At 43.8% G+C, this 11,619-nt stretch overlaps 1 protein-coding gene across 8 annotated transcripts; it reads right to left on the bottom strand.

The window, feature by feature from the left end:
- Positions 1 to 834: 834 nt before the first annotated feature.
- On the bottom strand, positions 835 to 11,571 carry LOC133481831 (stomatin-like). Of its 8 annotated transcripts, none has more exons than XM_061780994.1 (15): positions 11,116 to 11,571; positions 9,999 to 10,078; positions 9,241 to 9,499; positions 8,050 to 8,190; positions 7,796 to 7,968; positions 7,565 to 7,723; positions 7,395 to 7,488; positions 7,247 to 7,310; positions 5,152 to 5,443; positions 4,868 to 4,971; positions 3,017 to 3,089; positions 2,853 to 2,935; positions 2,539 to 2,742; positions 2,238 to 2,372; positions 835 to 1,730 (listed from the first exon to the last, which is right to left on the bottom strand). In XM_061780994.1, coding segments are annotated over exons 1-15 (2,055 nt in total). In that variant the 5' UTR covers positions 11,118 to 11,571; the 3' UTR covers positions 835 to 1,538. The 8 variants fall into 8 exon arrangements, with proteins under 8 accessions (XP_061636978.1, XP_061636976.1, XP_061636977.1 ...); XM_061780992.1 differs by lacking the exon at positions 11,116 to 11,571 and adding an exon at positions 10,205 to 10,382 and having other exon boundaries at positions 9,241 to 9,523; XM_061780993.1 differs by lacking the exon at positions 11,116 to 11,571 and adding an exon at positions 10,205 to 10,380.
- Between the last annotated feature and the right edge of the window lie 48 nt (positions 11,572 to 11,619).

The raw sequence follows: 11,619 nt of genomic DNA, 5'->3' as shown, positions 1-11,619 counted from the left end.
GAATAAAAGCATTCAAATGAAATGTGCAATATTCCGGGCAAAAACAAATACCGGTGCTTGCGTTTCAACTCAAGTTGTTGTGGGAATTTTGACATCCACGCCATTAACCAGTCAAATTACACCCTTTTTCTTTGTGAACTATATTACGACCTTGCTACGTAATATCACGACTTTATTCTTGTAATATTATGTCGCTTTTTCTTGTTGTTCTTTTCAACGTGGTCCGTCTAGTATTTTGCGAGCTCCTCATCATCGCCATCGCTGACAGCCTCGATTTGTCAGTCCTCGTTTACATTTCTTCAGGTTGTATTTAAGGATTTGTTGTGTAAAAAGCATGTCCTTGTGCATTTTTTTGCGATTCATATTTATGTTCTTTTTCATTGGTACTCCAACAGAACTGTAAATATTTCCATCGTCTCCACTGTACATGTTTGCACTTTGTACACTAGTATTAAATCACAAGAGGAAATAGCTGAGCGGCGATAAACCTTTGAATACAGTACACGTGTTTATATATAAGCTCAGTACAAATGATGTAATAATATGGAAACCAATCAGGGTGCTGTTACGAAACTATGCTGATGCTATAATTAGCGTTCACCTCTTTTTATTGCAGAATTTCATCATTATTGGCAATTAATATGGGTGTGTGCGTTTTTAATTAGAGCGGAACCTCAATAATGTTCGGTTTTCGAGGGAAAAAAACAAATATTCCCTTCGGAAATCATGGAAATTTAACTGTTGGTATCACAAATACCCCGATTAGCTACACGGACAATGTGTGACCGTAAGTCAGCCACTTTTAAAGAAAAAAAAAAAAAGATGAAAAAGACATTGGAAGATAAAACGGGCACTTGCATCCCCTTTATTACAGTGAATCCTCAAACTGATCATCAAATGTTTCCACTATGATATGCCCACTTTAGATTGCGTAGGCAAAAATGATTAACAATTTAGAGCCCCCGCAATGGGCCTTTCAAACCAAAATGGCCGACTTCCTATTCAATTTTCAGCGTTGGTTCTTGAGACTTTTTCGTGTGTCCTGTTACGATAGACACGTCCGCCCAGTTACATGTCGACTGGTGAAACTGATGTCGGGGCTTTCCAAGGACGACAAATGTGTGACTTTTGGCCGTCGTTTTGGGGGACCCCTAAAATACATTTTTACCTGGATTCCTTAGATTTTGTCAGAGTACAAGCTCGACTGTAGAATTCGACCCAAAATGGCCGACTTGCTGTTCAGTTTAGCGTATGGGTCCTTGAGACTTTTTTGTACGTCTTGTAATGATAGACATGTCCACCTGATTACGTGTTGATGGGTGAAACTTGTGAGAGGTACTCGTTTTTTTCCTCACTTTCCAGGGGGCGCTACTGAGTTGTCATGTAGTGTACAAACATTTCCATCATGATACATTGGTGAGATTCCAGACCTCGAAAAATCCAATTAATTGGTTGTAAGATGAAGAATAAACAGACGGCCTGGTGCTCGAGGCCCGAATGAAGGTTCATTTCACGTTACTTTTAAAAGTCGAAGTTCCTCACTTCCTCGGTAAAAAGCTCTGCAGCATGTCGATGGGAAGCGGGAAGATGATGGTGGAGTTCTTCTCGGCGGCGATACTGTTGAGCGTCTGCAGGTAGCGCAGCTGTAGGGCAGACGGAGCCTCGGCGATGACCAGCGAGGCCTCCTTCAGGGCACGGGACGCCTTCATCTCGCCCTCGGCGGCGATGATCTGATCGTGTGGTCATTGCGAAAAGATGTCAGAAGCAGTTTCTCACTCTGTGTGTGTCATTTGTCAAAGAAATGATCAAAGAAAATGCTTTTTTTTTTTTAAATGCCATTTTGTGGCATTTAGAGGCAATTACAAATCTATTGAGATGGGCCTCAATTACTCACGGATGTTTGCTATTCGTGGCAGGGCTCAATCCCTGTCCCACTTGAATTGCGGTTAGTACAGTATTTTGCAAAAAGAGCAGAAAGTAAATGTTCACAAACTGGTTCTGAGCACAACAAAAGCATACTTCGCGTTTCAGATGTAATGCATGAAGCCGATTACAATAAAGCTTGATTTAATACAGCTGATGGATCGTGGTCTTGACTGACTCTAGTGGCTAACAAGCCAAAAGTAGCTTGTTACCAGTTATTTTACCAAGTTATTTTTTTAGCGTTAGATTGAAAAAAAAAAAAATCTGTTACTTTGCAAATGGAAAGAAGAAATGCTACATTGCTTCTGGCTCACCTTGGCGCGGGCCTCCCGACTGGCCTCCGCCTCGGCGGCCATGGCTCTCTGCAGCTGCTGAGGTAACTTGACATCTTTAATCTCCACGCGCTCCACCTTGATGCCCCACGCGTCCGTGGCCTCGTCCAAGGATTCCTGAGGTGCGACTTCTTTGTCAGTACCTGGTCACAATCTCTAAGATCAGCTTTATGGGATAACCTTACTACTACTAATAAAGTGGGAAAATATTATATCATTGACAGTGATAAGATGCTCGTGAGTGCTAAAAATGCTGTCCGACTGAGTGTTTTTGCGACAGGACCTGCATGCTGAGCGAGATGCCTTCCCTGTCCGACAGCAGCTCGGCCAGGTTCTTGGTGCCCAGCACGTTCCTCAGGGTGGTCTGAGCCAGCAGCCGCGTGGACGAGTGCGCGTTGGTCACGTTGGCCACCGACGAGATCGGACACTGGATGCGGAAGTACACCACGCCGTCCACGCACACCGTCACAGAGTCCTTGGTCAGAATCTGACCAGGTAAGAATGACAAAACAAAGCATCACAGTATTGGAGATCATAATATCACCGTATCGTAGTGTCACAATATTGTAGTATCGCAGTAAACCCGGCGCGTGTTACCTCTTGTGGCGGAATGTCAAAGGAGACGGTTCTCAGGTCGACTTTCACAAAGTTATCAGTGCAAGGGATCACAATGAAAAGCCCTGCCAGCAAAAACAAAACACGTTCGTCAGCGGGGAACGTCGCGTAACGCTCTGAGCCAGCGGAAGGCTGCCGACTCGTACCGGGTCCTTTGGCTTTCCTGTCCACGATTCGACCCAGTCTGAAGATGACCGCTCGCTCGTACTCCTTCACTATCTGCGTGCGGACAGGACTTCATTGGTTAAGGTGGCCTTCAATTCATTAGGTACACCAGCTGCACAAATATAACTGGACCCAATACAGGGGCTGTGCACAAACTAACATAAACATGCTTCAAGTTGGAAATGAAGTACAGTGGGGCCTCGAGATAAAAGTTGAACCAAACACTCATCTGAAATCATCTTTTCCCATTGAAATGAATGGAAACGCCATTATTCTGTTCCAGCCTTCCCTGAAAAACAACAAAATTGTTACAATGTGTATTTGAATGAGGAAAAAACTTGTACTTAATATAAAAATAAGACTAATAATACAGTAATGTCATAAATAGAAGTCAAAAGAATTAAAACAGCTTTTGTCACTCTGCATCAATTAAATGCTGATTTCTGGTGTGGCCCACCTGGGGGCAGTATAAAACAGACAGACAGCTATACCGTTCATTGAGGCGTTATTATGAGCTCGAGCCAATCATATTGCAGCAGACCGTGTCCTGCCTAGAACAAGTGGGCTTCATATTAATATTGCAACTCTTCTGAGCTCATCAGTGTGACGCTAATATTAGCTGTTCTACCCAGAGGGTATGATTGAGTACTCTTATATTATCTGTCTCCATGTTGTTGCTGAACCATTTGCGTTCAATCTGTTGCTTAAAGGGTTAAAGCACCACAACACAAATGCTTAACTAGCATTAGCATTAAGCTAGCGCGGCCTTTCTTCAGGCAGTTTGACTGTTTTAAATAGACGGTGTAATTCTCTTTGTTTGTTCTCTTTGAGAGGAACAAACAGCTTGAAGCCTTTTCTTGATGAATTGTTGACGATTAGCCAAACTGCTGTTTATTCTAAAGTGTGTTGAGTTCACTGCTACCATAAAGTGCTCATATGTTAAGTCTGTACTTCCAAGCAAAAGCAAAAAAAAAAAAAAAAAAATGTAAAACATTTTTTAACAAAAATCAGTCAAACGATGGCTCATACCTCGAAAAACTTGTACGTCGGGTCACTCGTATCTCAAGGCACCACTGTAACTGATACAAGGGGTTCTTCTTTACCACCTTACGCTATTAAGATTTTAGCCCCGTTGTTGGCCCGATTTGCCATCGTGGCCGAAGTTCCAGATCGGGCCTGACATTTTTTTTGTCAAGAACGACAAAACGAGTCGTAGTGTGACATTATCCACAATCAACGATTTGGTGTCGGAGGAGACATGGCACCTTGACGTGGCCCAATAGGATTGTGCCTTGCAACGGCGCCTCGCCTCCATTGGTCGCCATTGTCAACATTTATTCGCTCGCACCATGGGAAAGAGAAAGCGGGATGAGTGGAACAATAAAATTGAAGAAAACCTTTACATATAAACATTAGTGCTAGCACTAGCTAGCCAGCTAGCTACATAATGTTATGTTGCCTGCTTGCTAGCGGTATTAAAAGTTTTATTTATTATTTTTTTTAAACACAAAACATTGCCGCAATCCAAACTTGCGTCTCTTCCTCCGTGATTGCTGTTGTTGCCGCTATGTTGACGGTTATATCCGGTAGCCATGACACGTTTCCCTGATCCCGTCTCCCCCGATAGCTTGATTTGACAAGATTGGCCAAAGGATGTTAAAAGGCGGGAGTTGTTATCGTAATATATGTCGTGCAGTGTTACCAGCGTCCCGACCGAGACGCGGCAGGATTTTATGGCAGTAATGTAACATCGTGCCATCGTGAGAGGCCAAATTTGTCTTGTAGTCTAATCCAGGAATTATACAATCTCATTGAAGTACTTGTGTGTTTACCTTGACACACATAAATAATGTAAGTGGGAAAGTGGCCCCGATGAAGAGGAGCGAAATGACCACCAAAATCCACCCGAAGCATCCCAGTCTGCCTGACGTTTTATCTACAGGGGAAAACAAGAAAAACACCTCAGTGGCTTCCGTTTACACAACAGAGGCCCTTTTCCATGTAGACACAACCGCTGATGCTTAGCTACCGTCGCCAACGACGCTGGTGTCATCCAAACATGGTAAGAAAGTGTCCTTTCATTGAGCAAATCAAAAACATTTAAATTCAAAGTCACCTTCAACAACATCCACGGGGTTGATCTCAAGTTTACCCTGCGTCACCATGTCGGCTGTGCTGGACGTCGTGGAAATCATCTGAGAGCAGGTGTACCTTTGTGTGTGCGTGTGTCGTATGGGAGGGGCAGGGCCTGAAGCGACGAGGGGCCCGTCCTCGCGGGTGCCCACGGGACCGCGGGCGACGAGCCGCCTCTTCGCGCAGTCACCTGCTGAGTCATGAATAATCAAAGCGCGTCGTGCGACCCGACACCCGGTGCAGGCTCGTGTAACGAGAGAGTGTCGGGACACAATCTAGGAATACATTAGCACACAGAAACAATACTCAACTACTATACAGTTGGTTTGTTTTTATTAGCTGTTTTTGTTCTTAAACCAAAGACAAATCTGAAATGAAATTAGTGCTTTGGCGCCTTGTGGCATCTTGGCGCCAAGAATGTTGAAGTGACGACAGAAGTTTAATTTAATCAGGCCATAGCTTTGCCTAATAATAATAATACACCCAAAAAATGCTTTACTGCCATCTTTAATCATCTGTTGGCAGTTGTAAATCTGTTTTCCCCCAAACACTTGTTGATTTTCACTATTCGTGGCAGAGCCCGGTCCCAAATACTCGCGTTTGCTTAACTGCGTCAATTTAGGCAGAGGTGGATGGAGTAGCCACAAATTGTACTCAAGTTAGAGTGACGTTACGTCAGATTAATATGACTCACGTAAAAGTAGTCCTCTAACTAATTATTTGAGTAAGATTAAGTATTCCGTGAAAAAACAAAACAAAACAAAAAACTACTCAAGTGTGTAACTTCTGCGTAACGGTTATCTGCCTCAGGTAGGTGCTGCTGATTTGATTAGCAACAGAGATCAGCAAAAGGCTGGACACATTATTTAATGACCGTGTGTTTACAGATAACAGTCGATGCTTTTTTCCCCCCTCTGATAAGAAAAGGGAGGCGTGACGACTCTTTGGGGCGTGCCGTCTTGTCAAAGCGCGACCGCTATTTGATGAAATATGGAAAGTAAAGAAAGGTAATGCTGCAAAGCAGTGGATATAAAAAAGTCAACACACCTCTCTTTAAAAGCCAGGTTTTTGTTATCAAAAGGAAACCAAGATAAATCATTTCAAAACGTTTTTCCCCATTAATGTCACCTATAACTTGTGCAACTCAATTGAAAAAAAAAAACAGAGAGGAGGGGGGGGGGGGAATGAAAATAAACAAGTGTGCGCACCTTCTTATAACTTGGGGTGTCCCGACTAGAACAGCTGAACTTTATTTGGGGTTAATCAGAGGCACTTTAAATTGTGGCAGGTGTATGCTGACTCCCATTTAACATGAACTTGAACAGTTATAACAGGGTGTGCACACTTGTGCAAACACATTATTATTCTTACTTACCCTCACTAAAAGATTAATTTTTTTTTTCAAAATTGAGTAGCACAGGTTATGGGACACACACTGATTTGTCTTTATCCTTTTTTTTTTTTTTATATCACAAAACCTGACCAGAAGAAAAATGCAGCCGCAATGCAACATGAGATCTTTTTTTTATTTTATTTTGTTTAAAGGAATGGTGTTTCTTACAATAAAAAAACAACAGAAAATTGAGATAATCATTATTTATTGCTAGTTACTTTGTGATTTCGATAAGCCTTTGACATTGACAATTTGTTACAATCACTGTTGAAAATGGTAAAAATATTGCAGAGTGTGGAGTATTTACACTCACTGGCCACAGCTAAACGTGACGTAGCTCTCATTCATTCGCCTCTCAGTATGACACAGTACTCTTGTACGCCACTCCGCACTACAATCACAACCGTGAACATTTCAAAAATTCAAACACAAGTCGGCGTTATTGTCTTTTTAAAAGCAGAATTTCGATACAGCTCACATTAGATTGTGCAGGCGTACCTAATGTTGTGGCCTGTGAGTGCATGAGCAGCTGCAGCATTTTCCCCAGGATTAAATTGGAAATCTCAAATATGACACATTTGTCGGTGTCTTTCAAAATGTGACTTGAAAAAGCTTCTGTGAATGCCCACTTAAACACGTTTGGTATTCACACTATCACTTTTAAGAGCATTAAATAAAAGCTTACATTTTCTTCCTTTTCATAGTTTTTGTAAACAACAGCCACCGTGGTATTTCCGACTACCGCTGACCTGAAACAATAAAAACCATTACAAAATTGTTTGTCTTGGGGGGGACGCGGTCCACATCAGGCGCCCACTGTCTCCATCATGAACCTTCGAGTGACCTCGTAGGCCAAGAAGAGGGCGCCGTTGGCCGGGAAGGTTCGTATCATGGTGGGCGTGAGGCCTGAGTAAAGAGCCCTGAATCCTGCCAGACAGAATAAACCTCATTGGCGGAAGCCTTCTGGAACACAGTGCCCCAAAAGGCTCTTTTAAAGTCTTACCCTCGTTGCGCAAGATCCCCACGAATGTCTTCAGGAAGCCCTCTTGCCTCCCGGCTAAGGAGTACACCTGGATCCTGGACTTCACGCAGTCGATGGGATAGATCAACAGCCAAAGACAAGCGCCGCCGAAACCGCCGCTGAACATGAGCGGAAGAATACCTGCAAATTTTGGACTGCTAAGCTTCGGAAGCAAGTGACAAGTAGACACAAGCTCACTGCGACGGAACCTACCGATGCCCTCCTTGTCCGTACCCATGTGGCGTGCAAACATGGAGCGACTGAGCTCATAGCCGCCAAAGAAGCAGAAGTAACCCGGAATCTCCCTCACAATGGAGGACGTCAGACCTTGGTAGAAACCCAGCGGACCGTTTGTCTCCATCACCGACTTAACCACAGTCCAAACTCTGAACAAGTCACAAAAACAACGCTTCCAAAAGGACGTCCACCCGATAAACTTTTAAATGTCTGCGATCCACCGCACGGACCTCTGCTGTCCTCGGGCGATCTTGCCGGATGCTTCCATCTCGTACATGGCCTGCAGGCGACATTTGACCAGCTCGCAGGGGCAAAGCACCATGGACGAGAAGATGGAGGCCAGGGACCCGGAGAACGCTTTCTGAACATCACTGATCAGTTCAAAGAAGTGCAATGGAATGAGACACAGCTCTCTTTTGGGACGAGTATAGTTAAACCTGTTAAACCTAGTTAGCGACTGCCCCACTAGTCAAGCTATCCATCTACTGTAGGTAGTGGAGACACTTAAATAATCCCGAAAGAAATGATGGTACCGATCTGCATGCGATTGACGAACCAAGAACCTACTTACTTTGCTGCCTACCGACAAACCTAGATATAGTAAATGGCCAACTGAACAACCAACAAAACATACCTCGCTATGTACTAAACAACTGACCTATCAACCTGCAGTACCTATCACGTAACGGACCGACCAATCTACTTGCCGTCTATCAATGGCCGCACCAAGTGACTGACCTTCCAACTAACTAACTACGTCTCTGATGATGACACTAAGTACCTACTGATCAACCAAATGATATCGACCTAGGACCCAACTGACCTACTTACCTCCTGGTTGAGTAACCTATCAACCAAGCTGCTGACCTGCTTACCTAACAGTTTACTGATTTGCATATTAACTACATAGCTTGCTACCAACCGACTAACTAAAGGATCTACCTACCTAGGTTTCGACAGACCTACCGACCTACAGTCCTTACTAACTGGCCAACCAAATTACCTCGCTACCTACCAAACTCTGTACTACCGACCGACCGAAGGATCTACCTACCTAGGATCCAACTGACCTACCAATAAGTTGACCAAAATACTAACCAAGTGACTGACCTGCAACCTGCCAACTGACTGACTAACCAACCAAGCTACCAACATTGCTAACCTAACAAGTGACTGAATAACTAACCTGCCTACCTTGCAGGCAATAAACCTACTGCTCCTATCAATCAAATTGCAGATTACCAGCTACCAACTTGCCTACCTAACATACCAACCTATTGAATAGTTAACAAAGCTGTACTAACGTAGCCTGTGGCCATGTTTTTAACGAGATCAGAATAGGCACAATGAAGTCAACAAACTGGTCTTTTTGATTTGTAAACTGGGAAACAAAGTTTGCAAGCGAGCACAATATGTCGCACCTGAGTTCAGTGCGGCCATCTATGCCGGCCAAGGAGCGGACCGCGTCCTGGCAGAAGCCGTAGCTCAGGAAGAGCACCGAGTTCTCGCAGACGTTGGCCAGCAGGGCCGGCGTGGCGCCCTTGTAGAGGCCGCGCACCCCGACTTGTCGGAAGGTGGACACCAAGCAGTGGGCGAAGCCTCGGTACATGTTGGGGAACGTCTGCATCTTCACCTTGGTGGTGTCCAGCGGCTGCCCGCTCAGAACACAAGCCGCGCCACCTGCGACGCCACAACACCGAGAATCTGAACAAAAAATGGTGCCGTTGGGCTGGAACAGATGAATGCCATTCCATTGGAATTCAATGGGGAACACTGATTTAATATAGTAATATAGAGCATATATACAGTACACGAATGCAGGTACCACTGTATTTGTTGTGAAGAAGATTTCTTGTAGCTCATGACCTCATGATATTTCCAGAAATATGACAGGTGTGTTGCTTTTAGTCCTTCTGGCACAATTTACTGAGTCATGGGACAACTTTGGCTTGCCATTATCGAAATGGCGCTGCGGCATAACGAACAATTCCTTTCTTTTCATTCAGCCTTGCCAAGAACAGGCGGCGCAGAGCGGGAAACCGACGGCTTGAACCGCCAGTACACGCATTGGGAACATGAGTCAATGTAAGTGTGTTGCAAATGTCTGCGTTTGATTTCTGTCTTTTTTTTTTTTTTTTTTTTTTTCCCCTTTCCAATTTTTGTTTTGATGTGAACTTGCCTGCTGCTCCAGCTGTGAAGTCAATGAAGGCCTGGACAATGGGATTTGGAGCCATGTTGTGTCTGCATGTGCTGGAAACCCTGCAAAAGGAGAAATGTCCTTCATTTATATCTATTTATCTATCTATCAAGGAAACAAAAGTAAGCTTGCAGTAACCTTCTAGGTAAAGTAATCAGTATTGTGCACTTGCTTCCTGATCAGCTCACTTCTTTGAGTATCCGGAGTATCTGGAAGACAAGGCGACGAAAACTATCGAGAATCGCTGCATGAGGGCGTAACTCGCTGTGCAACCACATTATTAACTCCGGAATGTAGTCTGTCCTGATGAGTGCAAATTAATGCGCGAGGCGAACCTGAGAGTGGGGGAGTGGGGGGGGGGCCAAAACACACACCAGACGGCAAACCGGAAGTAATATCCCTTGGTCCACTGTTTTTTGTTATTTTTTTTATGTATTTTATTTGATTTTGTGACTAACTTTATGTGTATGAAATTGTTTTGAAAAAAATAAATAACTATCATTCGTATTTACCCCCAACATGTATGTGCTGTTTTTGTTCGACACTACATTTCGGACCGCGGAGGAGCGGGGGTGCGCTTGGGTGTCGTCCCGCCTCAACGCCGCTAGGAGGCAGTAGAGTCCTTCGCTAATCCGCCACAAGTCAGCGGACGGCAGCCAACAGACTTGTTGCTTTATTTACAACAGAAACACTGAGCAAAGTACTTTTTTAAATATTTTTATTTTTTTAAATAAGTTATTCAAAATAAATACAAGCCAGTACTTGCATTTAAAGTCAACATTTCAAATTAAACATCAAGAGAGCACACCGAAATCGTTTAAGTGCAAATAATCGAAGCAATAATCGTGTTTCGGTGATTTTGGTTACCGGTCTTGCTGACAGCCGCGCAGTTTAATATGAGCTAACTTTTTGTGTGTGTTGTGTGGCCACTTTAAGCTAAGCATTAGCTGAATTTGGAAGCTAGCCGGCGGTGAGCGCGAGCAATGTAAACGTAGTCAGCTGGTGTCAAATGTGGTGAACACAACAACAAACAAAACCAAAAACAAAACAAAAACCCACAAACGCGTAATTGCTGTTTGTGTGCGTGTGTTGAACTTACATTCCGACGGGTCCGTTGATTTAACGGTCGACCTTCAGACGCAGCGAGCATGGTGCCGGGCTGATGAATTCACTTTTCTGTCACAGTTGTCGTCTTCCTCACACTTCTGACATTTGGGTTTTATTAGGATTTGATCCAATTCCACTTCAACATTTAGTTCAAATTGTTCATCGACCTAACCTATGAGGAGCAGAGCAATTAAGTGGCAGAATGTACAACTAACAGAATCACTTTTACTGACATTTTTGTTTGTGTTGTGATTTCACCCCCCCTAATGTAAAATATGTGCCTTAGCTTGATGAAGACTAAAGTAGAAGGCTGCGGTTGAAGACGACGCCTTTTGAAACAAAGGCTCAACGACAAAAAAGTTCCCTTTTAAAATATGTCACCATGACAGGAATTCATTGTAACCAGCAACCTTTGGGTGCCCTCTTATGTTTACGAGGCCAAAGAATGAAAACAGGTCCTCTTTTCCTTTTTTTTTTCTTTGCCCCGCCCCCCGTG

Source organism: Phyllopteryx taeniolatus, chromosome 8 (genome assembly GCF_024500385.1).
Source record: "Phyllopteryx taeniolatus isolate TA_2022b chromosome 8, UOR_Ptae_1.2, whole genome shotgun sequence".
NCBI lineage: Eukaryota > Metazoa > Chordata > Actinopteri > Syngnathiformes > Syngnathidae > Phyllopteryx > Phyllopteryx taeniolatus.
Note: the sequence above shows the minus strand (reverse complement) of the source record. Positions and strands in the feature narration are given on the sequence as shown.

Bases quoted from the DNA above. Each gene is read 5' to 3' on its own strand.
- LOC133481831 (XM_061780992.1), bottom strand. From the start codon at position 10,266: ATGCAGCGATTCTCGATAGTTTTCGTCGCCTTGTCTTCCAGATACTCC. The intron at 7,969-8,049 runs GTCCGTGCGGTG...TGACTTGTTCAG, and splicing joins ATCGCCCGAGGACAGCAGAG to AGTTTGGACTGTGGTTAAGT. The intron at 2,373-2,538 runs GTCCTGTCGCAA...GTCGCACCTCAG, and splicing joins GCATCTCGCTCAGCATGCAG to GAATCCTTGGACGAGGCCAC.